General features: G+C 37.7%; 1 protein-coding gene across 2 annotated transcripts in view; it reads right to left on the bottom strand.

The window, feature by feature from the left end:
* CPNE4 (copine 4) overlaps positions 1 to 17,818 on the bottom strand; it is a 214,328-nt gene that overhangs the window by 27,661 nt on the left and 168,849 nt on the right. For both annotated transcript variants that reach the window (XM_042888597.1, XM_042888598.1), the window contains exons 9-11: positions 11,668 to 11,754; positions 11,030 to 11,089; positions 7,409 to 7,542 (exon numbers count right to left, since the gene is read on the bottom strand). In XM_042888597.1, the coding sequence (XP_042744531.1) occupies positions 7,409 to 7,542; positions 11,030 to 11,089; positions 11,668 to 11,754 (281 nt within the window). The remainder of the gene's footprint in view (positions 1 to 7,408; positions 7,543 to 11,029; positions 11,090 to 11,667; positions 11,755 to 17,818) is intronic.

Raw genomic sequence — 17,818 nt, 5'->3', positions numbered from 1 at the left:
GATCATGCTGTTCACTTATGGACTGATTGGTTTTTAAATGGGGATAATTGGCAGCTCTGCTACTTGCTAACACAATGGAGTGGATGACAGGAATAATTACGTCCTTAACAATACAGGGAGGAAATTCATGCTTCTGAAATTGAGGAAATGGCTGTGTTGACTGGAGATGTACCAGATGCTAAACTGTTGCCACATGTGGCATCAGCAAAAATGGCACAAATTGCTGTCTCTTTGTTTATGCTTATTTATACTTACGAGCATTTATTTATACAAATAACTAGTCTCTGCATCACTAGATGGGCTCCTATTTCAGATATAGCTTGCAGGGTTTGTTGCTCCAAGCCATTCTCTTCAGAAGGAGATGGTGAAAGAGAAATCACGGTGGTACCAGTCCACACAGACAGCAAAGTGTCAACTACTGCAAGGAATAAAGTTCTTCCTCAGAGGAGATTTCAAGCTGAAAAAAATAGTGAAGGCTGCAAAGAAGAGCCCTGCAAAAGGCTTCTGATATCGTTTTGATGTACCCATCAGCTGATAGCAGGCAGCAGGGTGATGGAAAAGCATAGGAAGAAGAAATTCTGCTAAGAAACTAGGAAAGGACTGCTCAGGACTGATAAACAGACACACACACCGAGTGCCTGGCAGAAAAGGCAGTGTCAAGATGACATGAAGATGAAAAACTGGTGAAGGAAAACGCAGAGCTGTAAAAACTGACAGTACTTGACCAGATAAAAGCAGCTGCAAATACATACATGTATACATACGTCAGTTTGTCTGCATACAAATGAAACCATTATGAAATCCCCTTCCCAACACAGTGGTGCTATACTACATCTCCTGTGCTAATTCTCGTGGTAAAAAGTGGTGACTGCAGAAACTATTCTTTGGCAGCCATTGGCAGATACAAGTCAGCAAATACTACAAACACTAAATATTTGTATGCATGTGCTACGTAATGGTGCCAGCCTAGGTCCCTCACAGTTAGATTGATGGGTTTTCAATCCAGATTGGTGGATGTCAGTATCAGCAAGCCCTTGTTCCCCATGCAGCTCTAGGCCAAACATTTCAAAACACATTTACCCACACGTGACAGAACGCTCAGCGATGAGCATGAACTACCAGTTTTTCTTATATGCTACTTTTTTTCTGTGTTGCCTTTGTTTTGTATGTAAATTCAGACCTACCAAAACACTGAATAAAAACATTCATGTCTTTTCCACCACGGATTTTAAACTTGTTTAGATATGTTAATCAGCTTTTTTGCTTAACAGCCTCCGGAAAGGTTGTTTCTGTAATTGAAATGATAAAGAGATACGGTAAATAATTAACCATATTTTTATTTATTGATCTGCACGGTTAGATTAAATTTTATCAGCTATGACTCCACATGGGGATTTCATTAAAATTCAATGTCGCATACAGTGCTAATTATTCAAGACATCACTACTGTACCTTATTTATGATAGACTACAATTATATTACCATCTCAGTGAGAACAGGTTTCTGCTTTTGTCCTTGTCTCTGTCCAAGTTACATGAAGGTATTTAATTCAGATCCCTCCAGCCAAGCTAACTCAGTCTCCACTGACAAACCCAGAAACAGCTTCAGGACAAATGACCTGCCAACTAATTCTTGGGGACAAGGCTCTGATTAAAGAATAGACTGTAAGGCTTAAACTCCAGAAATTCTTCTTCCCACTTAAAGCCTCAATCAGGAACACAGCATTTAAGTACATACTGACCTTTGAATTTGGGAACTTCCTTAGCACGCGGTGCATCATATATACCCATATATACTGCCCACACCTGGCTACCCTAGGAGATGTGTTTCTCAGACAGATGGACCTTTCATCTGACTTAGTTTGACTGCTTAGTTTTTTTTCCATTTCTTCACTGAAAAGGATGTGTTGGACCATGAACCCTTTTTTCCTTTCATGTTTTTCTTTCCTTATCTTCAGGTGCTCTTTATTGTATGAAGGAAGGAAGCTTTTGAGCATGATTTTCAATCAGAACAAAGGCACTCAGCTCCAAAAAAATGAGTAAGAGAAAACAACCAGTAAGTTTTGAATGCCATCAGCTACTGCTGCAATTCATTGATTGCAGATTAATTCATTGATTGACAAAATCAGACTGACTTCAGGACTTTACTATCTTTCATGGAATGTGGTCCAGAATTTTAATTTTCACCTAAATACTTTATAGGTATTCTACATATGAATTATTTCTGCACTTTGCAGGAAAAATGTACTCTCTGCTCATTAGTAGCCTTTGGGGAGGTTGCTAGACAAGCGTGTCCTACACAGGTATTTTGTTAATATATGATCTTAGTGTGGGTGCCAGTTTTAAGGATCTGCTTGAGTATTTAGAGTTCATCTGCCTAAATGAAAAAGGACACCAGTGTCAGAAAGTAGGTGCAATTTAATTTCCATGTGTTTCAAGGGCTCTTGGAAAAACAAACAAGCAAAGAACAACAGAAAAAGCAATCAAACAAATAAAAAACTGCAGTACTTTTAAGACTGAAGAATTAATTTTTTTAATTAGATTTAGAATACAAATAAAATGAGGACCAATTTTATGGCATCAGTTTACAAATGTTTGGAATCATAAGCTGAATGTATAGATCAGAATGGGAAATGCCCAATGCAACAAATGCTTAAAGCATTTGAAAAAAATACATGTAACTTTTGTCTTTTTCAACTGATCTGACCACATAATAGCCAACTCTTATGCTGGTGAGTGATTTGTATTAAACCAGCACGTGAATGAATGTAGAAACATAAAACAGCATTTAAAAAATAATCACACAGATAATCTCAGTAGAAAGGAAATACTGAGCAGTTTAGCAGATGGGTGTGGGGTGAACAATTTACAAGAAAATTCAAATTCAGAAAAACTCCTACTCCATCTTAGTGCCATCTCTATTTTACATAACACTTCGATGTTTGTTTGAGTCAGGCTGAGTTTGATGGGATTAGATAATAAACTCCAGTGTCTTGCTGAATCAGGACAGAGGTTTTAAAAGATAAATATTTAATGTTATATAATGAGATTCTTAATAAGCAGAAGAGAAAGAAAAGCTACTAACTACAGAAATCAGATTTCAGACTGAGGACCAGATATGCAAGTCCTGTCACAGGCTTCATGCATGGAACCATCATTTAAATCTGTAATAATGAATCATCACTGAGGAAGTATTTCAGCCCTTAGCACCCTGTGCATGTAACACCATTTATCCTCATAAACAAACTCTTTTTAGCCTCATTCCATTTTCCTTTGCCAGAGACTGCTATCACTGCAGAATGAATGATGAGCTATACTTATGGCTGGCTGGTTGTATTCCAGCACTGGCAAAACAAACCATCAAAACAAAGGGCCAGCCATCTTAATAAACCGTGTGCACTGTTGTTACCATGAGTTATGGCTTTGATCTGCAGAAAGGGACTTAGGAAATAACAAAAAAATACATGAATTTTTTTTAGTGCATGGTGAAGTGTTAACTTATATATATATCATAGAAACACAGAATTATAGAATGGCCTAGGTTGAAAATGACCACAATGATCATCTCGCTTCAACCCTCTGCTATGTGCAGGGTCACCAACCAGCAGACCAGGCTGCCCAGAGCCACATCCAGCCTGGCCTTGAATGCCTCCAGGGATGGGGCATCCACAGCATCCTTGGGCAACCTGTTCCAGTGCCTCACCACCCTCTGTGTGAAAAACTTCCTTCTAATATCTAACCTAAGCCTCCCCTGTCTCAGTTTAGAACAATTCCACTTTGTCCTTTCACTATCCACCCTTGTAAGCATTATCCCTCCTGTTTATATGCTCTTTCAAATATTGGAAGGCTACAATGAGGTCTCCCCAGAGCCTTCTCTTCTCCAAGATGAACAAGTTCCCTCAACCTTGCCTCATAGGAGAGATGCTCCAGCCTTCTGATCATCTCAGTGACCCTCCTCTGGACCCACACCAAGTGCTCCATGTCCTTCCTGTAATGGAGCCCCATCTTCACATGGGAATAGCTCTACATGTATATGTGTATATACACACATACTTCTGTATCTAGATAGACAGCTCTATGTGCTTACACAAGAGATTCCCTGTCAGAATCTTTCAAAGACAGCAATCATCTATGCTTTATGAGTTGCATTCTCTTGAAGGGTTCTCCACTGGGCTCCAAAATGAAGAGCTGGCCAAAACAACTGTGCAGAGTTGGTAAAGGTATAAGAGAAGCCCTAAGGCAATCATAGCACATGAGGAGCTAGCTGTAACTTCACCTGTCTTATAGACTCTTGCTAACTCATTGCTCAAAACACATAGAGGAAACACATGCACATTTGCTTTTGGTCAAGTTCAGAATCCTGGCTAGGCTTATACTGCTGGTAGTGAGAAAACATTTCATTTGACTTATGATCCAAAGAACTCAGTGCTGAAATCATTTAGGTGAAGAATAAATACAGATTAAGACAGAAGCAGTTCTTTTTGATATCAAATGCGTCAGTGCCCAATAATTTTTCATCATTTTAATCTGTTTCTCTATGCTACAAAAAAGACTGAGTAGACCTGCCCAATTTCAAGGCAAAATTATATCAGTGATATAATTTTTTTATAGAAAGAATGCTTGTGAAAATGTTTAAATGGATATGTATATGTCTCACTTATTGCTTTATTAGGTCCTCTTTAGACATTCATGAAGAATTTATCTTAAAATAAATTCTTCTCCATGGAGCTGTCTACTTATTTTACACAATAGCTTCAATAATAAGTTTTTAATGCATTTTTCCCTTTCCAGAATTTCAAGCTATATTTTACAGCCTAGCTCCTTAAAAGTAATGATCTTCCTTTATGATCCATTTTTGCTATTGCTAAGCCACTGATTACATCACGTACAAACTTTATCTTCTGTCTTATGACAACTGTTGTTCTAGCCTGAAATAATTCCACCATGTAAAAAGAATTAAGTCTTTTGTGCAGGTTAACAGCTTTTACATTTCCCTTTCCATTATCAGATCAGCCTATTTCTGCATGACTGCAGCATTTCTACAATCAGGTAAATAATCAAAGCCTATTTCTCATTCTCTGAATGCTGCTGATGAAAGAATGAATGTTAGTCTTTCATGTCTAGCTATGCAGAATGACACTATTCATTTAACTGTTTCAGGAGTCCCTGAGCCACACAGATAGTGGGTTTTTAGATAAGCAGGGATTATTTCTGTATCAAAGAATGTGAGGCGGTGCTTAATTTGGAGGATTAGCTCCTTAGGGATGATACGATACATACAGAAACCTAGATTATGACAAAATTTTGTTTGAAAGGATTTTCAATAGTTTGGGCTGAAATGATAGCGGGGCACAAACAATAAGACTTCAGGGAACAGCCCTGCCATCTTTGCAGGCTCATTTTTTAACCCTACTGAAGACGCGCCAGCACAAATGATGAACACTCCTCCTTTAAGCACCATTTAGGTTCATGCTTTTCACTCCTACCTGACCTTAGCATGGGAACATAAATCTTCCTTAAATTTCCTTCTATTTAAAGTATAACTGAGCTCACTGGAGCAGTTATGGATCTGTGATACATTTCAGCTTTTCAATTGAATTTGAAACTCATTTCTTTAATTTTTTTTTTAAATGCAGATATACCTTACAGAGCATTCAATGACTCTGTGATATGAAACTATATGCTCGTGTATCTTAAGGCTGCAACTACACACAAAACAAATTCTTCTGCAGAACCTGTAGATTATTCTGTGAGGGTTTGCTCCTATTAATTATTTTTCCACTTTAGAGAAATCATTGTAAGGTTTCATTTTTGGTTTACTGGATTCAATACAAGTCTAAAGAAAAGGTCCTCACTTGCTTTATCAGAAAGCACTGACCCCACTGAATTAACTTGTCCATAAGAAAACTGGTATGGTGTTGCAACTTGAGAGAGTGTATGGGTCAAACACATGGCACTGGGACAAGAAATTCTGGCTTTTGTTCAGTTCTAGTCCATAGCTCATAGTCTTACTTGTGCTGATTACCAGCAACATGAATTTTTTAAGCACAATAGAACTGAATGAAGCTGATGATTTCATATTCAGAAGGGCCAGTATTTTTCATACTGATTGGAATACACTACATGGAGAAGAAGAATCCTGATTTGGGATTAATATATTCAGACAGAAGTGCCTGTGTCACTTCTCATTTTTGTTTTCTTAACAAGTACACCTTACATGATAAAATAATGAAAATCTGCATGCATGAACCAGCTCTTTACACCTTTGCATATTCTGAAGTATATTCATCCATAGCATTACTGTTAATAATTATTAAATTAGTGGACAATCACTGGAATTACCAGCTCTCAAAAAAATATTTATTTTCTCAGACCAGTTGACCAAGTTTGACCATCAAACCTTACAGACCTTGTATCAGGGTAGGGTTCTACCCACTGTTCTTTGAGAAGGCTTTTCATTACCGTGCAAATGGCAATGCCTCTGAGCAGGATAATCAGCATGTGTGGCATGTCACATACAAACCAGGGTACTAAGTCACTCCACAATTTATACAGAAGTACAATCAAATTTGACTGGAAATAGCTTTTTTTTTTTTGAGATATAGCATTTACACATGGCAAAGCATTGGGTGGGTGGCTATTACATGTGGAGAGATTAAAAAGAATAACTGTGTAAGATACTATGCATCACCAACAAAGAAAGAACATTTAAAGGAAGTGCACGTGGTAATTAGATTAATAACGAGCAATTAATTTGATAAAGACATGCAGCCTATCTGAAAGCAACATAAGTACATAATGTAATTAAAGTATGTTTGGCCCAATTACTTGCATTTGTTTATTTATTTAATACCATGTTGTGTGCACATATTATCAGTGTCTTGTAATATTTATTTTGGAAAAGACTGCAACACTCAGCAGGTAAAGAGAACAACAAAAAAGACCACACATTTAATTCTAAGGACAGACGTGACCATTAAGCACCTTAAATAACTAAGAATTCAGTTCCAAATCTGAAATCTTGGTAACACTTTACTGTAGGATGGGATAGAACTGTACTCCGAAGTGTATCAGAAAGGATGCTGCCAGCATCTGAAGAACAGGCTTCAAGTTTAATTCTAAAGAAAAATCCACTAAAACATGCAATTTTGGCACCTGAATACAAACTTTAAACTTAGCACACGTAACAGCCAAACAGCCAAGAACCAGACCTTTCATTATCATGAAGCTAATCAAAACCCACTGTCACTCTCAACAGTGTGGTAAGACACACTAATCTTTCTGTCATGTAGTCATTTCTTTTAAGTGACTGAACACGGACCTGATGCAGCTGGCAACAGGCAGTCATTGATTCCCCACTGTGAAAACACTGTCTAAAGACAACTTCGTTATCAAATGTGGTTATTTACCTGTCATAGTCTTGGCAAATCTCCCCGACAGCTACCAAAGCCTTCAAGTACTCATTGGGTTGATAGGGGTGGATGTAGTGCAGTGAGCAGCTGTTCCTAGGATCACCATTTGACGCAGTGAAATCTATAGCTACCTGGAACAGAAGAAAAGTCAATGTGCTGTGGTGCTGCTCTGGGCAGGAAGATACGAGGATACCTGCACCAACCAAGCATCTTTACCAGAAGGAGTTTTCTGCAGAGACTGCAAACTTAAAGCAAAGGTCATTTAACAGTATACTTCATCAAATCTGAATTAGGATACTATCAATAAATACATCTAAATGAATACGTCAACTTATAAAATAAGAGTTCATAAAACTAAAATGGCATGATTAGGAAAGAATGAGCTGCATAATTATTCCACGTGGAGAAATATGTTCTAATAAAAATGAATCAAACTACCTCTAGTTTCTCAAATTTAATTAAATTCTTCCAGCTCAGGTAATGTTCAGGACACGAATGCTGCACAGCAAAAATGTCCCTCGAGAGTTAAAAATCCTACTGAAACCACACATTAAAGTTCTTAATTCCTTTCAGGGACATTTCTTACAGATTTTGAAACTTATTTTGTCTGTAGCAGTGCTCACAGTAAATACTGTCTGTGTGGTGTATTTTTATTTCATTTTATTTAATTTGTATCTTCATAGTGTCTTCTAAGCGTTAAGCAATTAACCCTCCCAATTTCACAGATGATGGTGAGCTTAAAGGTGAACTACAGGGCAAAAACAAAGCTTAAGTCCTGCAGAGAGCTTCGTGCTGAAAAGACTTACTGGAAGTTGTGGGAAACATTCAGTGCAAAACCAAATATTAAATTATCTTTTAAAAATTAATTTCTCCCTTTTAAAAAAGTCTTTATCCTCCCCACAGAACATAGACTCTCGCATGTATTTTTCTGTGATATGATCAGCACGTATTGGGAAGCCCTTTCCTGAATTTCTGATGCTGCTTTCTAGGATTTCTGAAGAGGACCAACAAGAAAACTGTATTCTCCTTGAGGGAACAATTTACAAACCTCATTACAATTTGCTCTTCCTCCAAAACCCTGCCATACCCGCATCTTCAATAGCCACAATTGCACTGAGTTCAATTTGCAGTTTTACTGTGCAGTTGATGTGGAAGGACTTTACTGAGGGCTGCATAAGGAACTTTGAAAGTCCTAGCTTGCCTCTGCAAACCTCACCTTCCCTATTCATCATTGCTCATGCACTGAAGCAGTGGGTCCGGTAGTTTTCCACATAGAACATTTTTCCAAAAAATAACAGTTTGATTTTTAACTTGAATAAATTCAGAGAAACCCCCCCAGGTTTCAGCCTGCCTGCATGTACACAACTACCTGTGCCACAGCTGCCAGAAATTACCAAGAAACTCCAGCAACTTGTGAAACCTATGGTAAATCCACCTATAACAGCATGCATTAGCTTAGTTTCAAGATAGATATTTCTCTTTTTTAAATCTTAGCCGAGGTGTTCAAATGTTTTCTTAACAACATGAGTTTTTCTTAAAAATATGAATCAGGTATTATTTTAATCTTACATTTTTGACCTGATTATAGGAAATGCAAAAACTCACTATATGCCAGAGAAACAACGGTCACTCCTGTAGAACCGTTAACAGTATGTTTTCACTAGGCTAATCCCACAAATGAGTTCATCTTGTGGCCAGCAAAGCAGGACTCTTTCTTAAAATGGATACATTTGATTTTTATTGGTGTACCTTTAAATATTTTGGTTCAAATGTACCAGTCACCTTCCCATATCTAAATACGAAAATAACACAGCAGTAACTCTTTGCACTTCTTTTCCACATTGTTGTTAAAAGCGTGATTTTCAACACACTGAAAGCATCCTACACAGCCAGGATCTCTTGCTACATCTGTCAGCAAAGACTCAGCTGGTCCGATACCATGACCTCTCTAAGAGAGAATCTTTCCAATATATCTTTCTATTACAGTTCCCTTTATGCATGTTACACATCCTTTCTGCTATATTTCCTAAAGTGATGAAAATGTCTTCTGACTACAGACCCATTTGCACTGTCAGCTTATGAACATCTCTTTTGCAGCAGGGAACACTGTCTGATAGGAGATATGGCGTGTTGCAATAACCACTGCATAAAAGTAACAGCTTGGAATCAGCACTACTGATCTCTGCAGACTAAGGCTTCTTAATAAATGGTTTTAAAGCAAAGGGAAAGTTTATTTGCATTTTTCAGAGACATTCTTTCTAACTACAAACTACATTCCTACAAAGTACCCCACAAACACACAGCATGATGTTACCAAAGCCCTCACTACTACCTTAAATTAGCAGGTACATCATACTACAGGTTTGGTTTTTTTTGTTACAAAATCTATGCTTAGCATCCCCATTTCCCTCCCTAAACAAGTGTCCTTCTACATCCCAGCAGCATTGTGCTGCCTGTACATGGCATGAACTCTTTAGAAATGTCATTAACATTAAGGCAACAGCAACAACAGAAGTGCTATGACAGTTGTAATAAATTCCAGATCCAATGTACGATTCCAAACAAAAGAAATGGAAATCTGAGAAGGTGGAAGGAATAAGTTGACTCTGTTGCAGTGGTCTGAATTAACCAAAGCAGGCCTATATAAAAAGGAGATCATATAATGTACGCAGAAAGCAAGGGAGCAGTGAATATCTTCCCTGCAGGTTGCACCTTTCTGCTTCAGTGCCCACAGGAAAAGCTCTGATATATTTATGGGGACAGTAACAAGGCTCACAAGCAGTCTATGCTATCATCGTGGGTACTGGTGCAACTGAGGGACAAAGAAGTAAAACATGCAAAATTCAGCTTGTGAACTACATTATGAAGAAACAGAGCTATAGGCACAGAGATATCCATAACAGCTCCTCCTGATTCCATGTAGGCTGAAAGCTGACTTAAATAACACTGTAGCTGGTAGACTTACCGCTGAAGTCAGTAATAATTTAGGGATTTCTGTGACTCACAGGATAGTGGATTTTTCATTGTCATGCTCACTGCCCATTCTTGCAGATCCATCTATTTAACTTATTATCAGCTGTTTTGCTTCATTTCAATGACCCTGTCCTATCTCCTCAGATAACCCAAAGCAAAGCACATGCAAATGCTTTAGAACGCACAGAGTACAAGCCAATACAATACGCACTACAAGGGAACACCCAACTTCTCAGATAAATTATGAGGAACCTCACTTAAAACTTAGTGCAGCGAACACATAACAGACTCATTATTTAGACAAACAATATAAAATATAATAGAGGCAATACTATCAGTCAGATACGTATAAAAATCTATTTAAACACTGCTGCGTTCAATTTATGCTGAAAGCTCACTTAGCTTCTCACCTTTATTTTTTGCAATGCAATTGTAATTGATGTAAAACATATAGTACATCAGTATGTGCAAGAAAATCCTGACACATTAACCAATATTTATTTTCTGGGCATACTACATATCTTTGAAGACATTAATAATTTACAAAAGAATGGCATGTAAGAATCTTTTTTTGGGGAAAGCGATGAATCAGTATCTAAGAGGATTTCTCTTCTTTAAAAGAAGTTGCAGAATTAAAGCACTTACTGTAAACTGTATTTGGCAGCCTCCCATTATATAATCTAAGAAAGAATGCATCTTGTGGATCTGCAGACAAGAAATCAAAATACTTAAATTAACTGTGCACTGCTAAAACATCAGATCATGGAACTGCCTGAACAAAGCAAATTAAAAGAAGGAGATCAACTGAAAATAAGGTGAAGGAAGACTGGGAGTTGGAAATAACAAAAATATGAAGAGAGAACATATCCAATTACTCTAAGAATACAGAATGGTAAATTCATATAAAAAACCGAAACGGTCTCTCCTTCTCAACAGGAAGTCAACGGGAATTTTGCTGTTAGCTTAGGAGGAGCAAGGGCAATTCAAAGATAGTTGGAAGGATTGGAAGGGTAACATATAGAAGGCCATTTAGCAAGCTGACAGATGTAAGAGCTTAGTACTGCCAACTCACACCAGTAGGGACAGGATAAGAGAAATTAAAAGAGGAACATGTAGGACAGTTAGCTTAGGATTCAAGTCCTTGTCTTCACTTTTTTTTCGTGGCTCAGTTTTTATTGCTATTCACTACATGGTTCCAGTTTGTTATCTACATTTTCAAACACCATTAAAATACATTGCTGAGAATTTAGGAAAGAAACAGAAAATGAACAAAACACAAATACCTTGCACTGGTTAAGGATGACAATGCCTGAGTTCTTGTAACTCTTCTTCTTTGCTTTGTACTTGGGGTTAATGCATTCCCATTGTACCTGTGAGAATAAAGTCACTGCATGAAGTAAAATTAGTGTGGGCATCAAATAATTAACAAAGATGGCACTGTCTGATTTCCACAGAAAGAATAATAATAATAATAATAAGAGAATAATAAAAATATGTAGAGAATTAACAGAAAAGACCCCAAGGCAAACACCTATCTTCTAATGTGTGCATGTGGACACAGAACTGAGAAAGATACCCACATTTTTGTGTTGTCACCTACCAGTGTCACCAGTAGGTTCAGGTGTTACATGAGGAAGACTGAGGATCTTTTGAGATTATTGAAGAACAGGAAAAAAAGGAGGAACTTCTTAATATAAATTGAAAGTACTTGAGGGAGCAGTCTGATGCACAATTTTAACTACAAAACTGCCTACATATTATAACTGGTGTTTATTAAACTCAAGATGAGAGAAATTCTGATCAGACATTGTATCACTCACTTTTGAAAGAGAATAATAGTTCCTTCAAGTCTCATGGTAAAACAAAAAGTTAAGAAAAATGACTAAAACATGGAAAGAAGTAGCTAATTAAAGATTCAACAGTTTAAAATCTGAAAATAATCCATCGTAACATATTAAAACAAAAAAAAAACATATTTTGAAATCTTCTGATCAGTTCAGATGTTCTGCCTTCTCTGGTTTCAAACAGGTTGATAAGACCAAACTTGCAGACCCTGAAGTCTAATTGCTACATTATTATTCATGTATTAATGCAGAATCAAAACGTACAAGTATGCATCTGTATTTTTAAATCCAGATTTGTAAGCGTACCATGTTATTAAATAAGGTTAAGAACACACCTACTGTCTTCCAGGGAGTTGTTTTCAAACGCTGGGAGAAAGCATGAGCTCTAACAAGATGCCAGGTAAAACAAAGAATATTTACAAGGGGACTAGGATGCTGTACTGCCTAAAATTCCCTGTTATACTTGGGAAATGAAACAGACCTAAGCATTACAATACTTTGCCTGTAGTGAAGACCTCCCTATTTTATTTGTCTGAGAAAAGAGAGCATGTAAAATCATTTTTATTTTACGAACAGCCACAGTGAGCTTCCAACCACTGCCTAACAGCAATTATTTGGATGTCTCTGAAGTATTTAAAACTTGGGGCTTCTCTTAAATGTCAAAAACAGGGAATGCAAAATGCAGGGCTCCAGAGCAATATGAGACTTTTTTGCACCCAGAAGGATGAGTATTTTCATCGTTGTTTCTGAAGAGATGTAGCAGAGCCAAGAAAGAGAAAAGACAAAAAAAAAAAAAAAGATCCAACTGCAGGAAGCACATCTGCTTGCTCTTCTAGTTAGCTTACAGCTCGATTATTTGTCTTGTGAAATGAATTTTCCAACTGAGAAGACAGACAGACACAAGCCCACATGTTCAGGGGAAATCCTCCATAAACATTTTTTCTCTACTCAGGAGAAGCAGTCAGGCTCAAGGAATGAAAGCACATCTTTCCAGCTACACAGAACTCACTGCAACACAACACAAGAGTGCAACAAGCTCAGTATTTAGGAAAGCAATCTGACAGTAAGGCAAAATCACTGCCCATATCTCGGTACACTGCTGTCTGGCAAGATGGTTTAGCACACAGTTACCTCAAACTTACTGGAAGCATTCCTACAAAAAAACTGTGCTGTCTCTATGTTATAAAGAACTTGTAATATAGTGAATAAAGAGAATAAATAGGAGTCAGGATTGTTTTCCTCCCTTTCACTTTTAACTGCGCTGGAGAGACGTCATGGCTTTCCCCTGAATATCCTACGTATACTTCCTTAATTTTATCATTCTCTAACAGGAGCACCTTTCAGTGTGTGTGTTTAAAGAATACTCGGCCTGTATAAACCCTAGGAAAGAAACAGAACTGACTAGCAAATTCATAGAAATGTTGGTTTTTTTGAAGACACAGAAAAAAAGAAATAATTTACAACTATTCAATCCTTTGATATGGTGCTATTACAAAGGGAAGGGAAGGAGAGAGGAGGGAGAAATCCCTCCCCAGTTCATGGGTAGGCTTCTACATGAAACTCTCTTACCTTTACTAACCATCAAGACGTGACTCCGACTTTGGCCATTCCCACAGTTCAAGCTGAAGATGTGACATGTATCATTTGAAGGAAATGCCCTGACCAGACCTTGTCACATCTCCAGCTCTTCCAAAAGGATTGGAATTCATTAACCAACTCTAAGCAGGTAATTAAAAATGCAAAACAATTTTGAAATATTTTTGCTTGTACTGTGAGGACAGGATCAATTTCCAGTCTGTTCCTAGATTCCCTGTATTGATTTGGTATCTGACACTGTTTTTAATTGATTCATTTTTGTCTCTTAAATTAACTTTTCAGCTGAATGGAAAACAATGCAGTAGTCTGCAATCTGACACTAATGGTAAATATTGTGAAACTCAGATTCATCTCCTGAAAGTCACTTAACATTTCCTCCAAATGCTTGCCAGCTAGGAGCTATACAGGCTCTTTCCCTGTCAAACACCACAGTAAATCTGAAACAGAAACTATCTGGTCTTAAATATCTCCCATTAATTTAATATAAGTATTGTTTCAAATGCTGGTAATGAAACCCTATACTATACTACTTTGGTGTTTCCTTCATACCATGACACTTAAACCACTGTGTGAAGAATTTCTGCATGTAAAACAAACTCCACCCATCTATTCTTCAGTGAAAATCAGCAAACTAATACTGAGATGTGGATGGGCCTAATCCTCTCTTTGATGTAATGAGGACACAGACCTCTCAATGGGTGACGTTGCTCCCTGTAGTTAAGGATGATGCTTTCCCAAGCATCTTCATCCATTATCTTACTAAACCCTCAGAAGAGAAGTCAATGATGCAATCACCCATTCTGCACACCAGTGAAGGGAAGCAGTGGTGATTAAATGCAGGTAAACATTTTATTTGGGCAGCACAAGCTGTTCAGAGAAACGAAGATGTCAGGAAGGCTTCATGTACCCCATGGCAAGAGAAATCATGATACAGAGCAGCTGTTTTCTCTTGTACACTGTAATTCCACATCAGGAGATCAAGTGGGCCATGAGGAAAGAACTAGAGTGCTATAGCAGAGCTTTGGTTAACATCAGCATATTTTCTGATCTCCCTGTTAATTCTTTCAGTTATCCCTTGTTTTTTTCATATACTGCTCTTGCAACAAATTGCACAGCTTGTAAATGACAAAGGAGGCACACTCTAATGGACAGGGCAAAAAATAAAAATATCAATAGTAGGCGGCATTATATCCTGCATTATCTTTTTCCGATGCCTCAAGAAAAGCAAGTCACTTGTAAGCAAACTACAACTCCTGCCTGAAATGCTAATTCATTCCTGCCACCGGTCTACAGAAGAAGACTGGATGTTTTTATTTTTTCCCTTTCTGACTCAGAATGGTAATCATCACGGGAGATGACCTGTTTTTAACCAGTATCAGAGGTTTCCTATGAAAACTTGCAGCTGGGGAACTAAGTGAAAACCAGAATGTTTTTGTTTCCTCAGCAAAGGCCTAGCCTCACTCACATTCCTGAGGTGCCATCACTGCTGTACTAACCACAAGGACATGGCAGATGTCTCACATCACTGCACCCTCTTCCAAGCCTCCCCATCTAATCTGGCCTTGAATGCCTCCAGGGACGGGTCATCCACAGCTTCCCCGGGCAACTTGTTCCAGTGTTTCAACATCTTCTGAGATGTTTATTCCTAACATCTAACCTACATTTCCCCTCACTTAGTTTAAAATCATTCTCCCTTGTCCTGGCACTATCAGATCGTGTAACAGTCAGTCTTCCTCCTCATTAAAAGCTCTCTTGAAGTACTGGAGGAGCAACAATGAAATCTCAGAGTCTTTTCCAAACTATAACAACCCCAGCTCCCTCTCCTTTTCTTTATAGGAGAGGTGCTGCAGCCCTCCATCATCTTTGTGGAATAGCAGTAGAGATGGTAAGCACAGCAGGGTTTCTTTTTCCCTTTGTGTGTGCATGCATACATAGATGCATCCTTATTTTTTGTAATACAGGAACAGATTTTTCACTTATGTAACTCCTGTATTGCATGAGGATCCAGGTGGTTTCTTTTTCTGCAACTTTTTTTTCTACAAATCCCTATGGTTTTTTTCATTCACAGATGATTTTTCCTTTAAATTATGAACAGCTTTAACAGCCTTTAAATTTTTATAAAGCTTTTCTTGCCTTGTTTTACAATGTTTGGCAAATTAATATTATAAAACTGCCAGTACATACACATTAAAAAACAAAAAACTATAGTACATATATTTGGAAATAAACCTAGGCATACAATAAACTTTAAGTATTTCACTTAAAAAATACTGTCACAAAAAGTAACGGACTTCTTACTGTGTTTTCTCATGCCAAGTTTGTGAAGGAGTAACCAATCAATTTTGGAATGGTAGGAGATGCTGAACAGAAGACTTAGAAATGTCTATTTCAGAGGCTATGAAAAAATCTCTTCTAAAATCTCTTCTAAGAAAGACTAACTACTCATCTCCTCACCCACGTATAATTACATTTCCTTGATGTGGCTGATTATGTCATGTTGCACAAAGGATGCTGAGACAAATGCATGCATTTATGGGGCCCACAACCAATAGCATATACTGCCTTTAGCAGCAGCAGTTACTTCTGAAGAATAGAAAAAAAAGGAGAGAGAAAGAGGGAAGGAAGGACAGAAAGAAAGGGGATAAAAAAAAAGAAGTATGGTAATTGCTCTCCATTGGCCAGCCAGGAAGACAAGTGACATGGTCTACTAAACAAAGTACTTTTCTGATACAACAAATGATTCACAGTACCTTCTCCAAAATAACTATACTGTTTTCATCAGGACCTGCTCAGACTGTCTACTGCTTGTTCATGACTACTGTGATATTAGTGCTGAATGAAGCTCACTTTCATCAGGTGCCAAGAACCATCTGGAACATGTATGCATATTCTTTGGGGCATTTTTATACAATATATAATAAAATACATAATATATGTTTTTATACATTATGTTATACCCATTTTTAAATGGCTATAGCTTACTACCTTATCCACTAAATCTTGTTTTCTTCCATAATAGACTACAAAACAGGGTTAAAAAAGAGATGTGGACAGAAGGTCTGAGTTTCACGCTAGTGACAATTGTGCCCCATCTATAACAGTATCAGGTTTTGAAGGTATAAGCCCATAGAGTAACTGCAGTAAACACAGAATAAGAGCACCAAGGGAGAAATAATGTTGGAACAGCTTAGGACTCTGGAGGAGAAACTGTGCACATCTGCCACAAAAAGCAGACGTAATGTTAGACGTAAAAGGCAGCCTGCAGAATGACAAATGGCAGGCTCTTAGCAATGCAAAGATTCAGGCACTTAACAGCACTGTGCTACATTAAAGTATCCCTGGTCCACTCTCTAGTACTACTCTGTGAACTTATGAAGATTAGAATAAGAACTGACCAATGACTATACCAACTTCTCATGCTTCTGCCTGAGTAACCATTCTTTTTGCTACTGGGGGATGAAGAGTCCATTGCTTCCACATCAGAATAAAAAAATGTATAGATCACCTTTCACAGACATTCCTGGTGCTCTGGATGGAAAATCTCTTGTCTTGGCCATTTGGAAAGGACTGCAATGCTGTTTTGAAAATGTTTACATTGGAAATATGCACATTTTACCACTTTCACATTGTTTATTTTCCAGCCACAGCCACTTGCATTCAAAATCAAGGTGCTGTCATAACACTGTTATTGTTAATGTTATTCTCTCTGGAAATAATTAACCTTCCTTGGACGTGTTTAAGGCCAGGTTGGACGGGGTCCTGGGCAACCTGATCTAAATGTGTATGTTTGGTGGCCCTGCTAGGCAGGGGGGTTGGAACTACATGATCCTTGAGGTCCCTTCCAACCTGGGTGACTCTGTGATTCTGTGATTCTGTGATTATATTAACTTATTTATAACAGGTAAATATATGACTGATAAATGTACCAGTGGTATTTTACACACATAAATAATACATGCTAAAACTTCCAAACATCAACAAAAGACAACTAGAA

This window comes from Lagopus leucura, unplaced genomic scaffold (genome assembly GCF_019238085.1).
Source record: "Lagopus leucura isolate 7727_CA_CO unplaced genomic scaffold, USGS_WTPT01 Super-Scaffold_100157, whole genome shotgun sequence".
Classification (NCBI taxonomy): domain Eukaryota; kingdom Metazoa; phylum Chordata; class Aves; order Galliformes; family Phasianidae; genus Lagopus; species Lagopus leucura.
The sequence above is the reverse complement of the archived record's forward strand: the minus strand, read 5'-3'. Positions and strand labels throughout refer to the sequence as shown.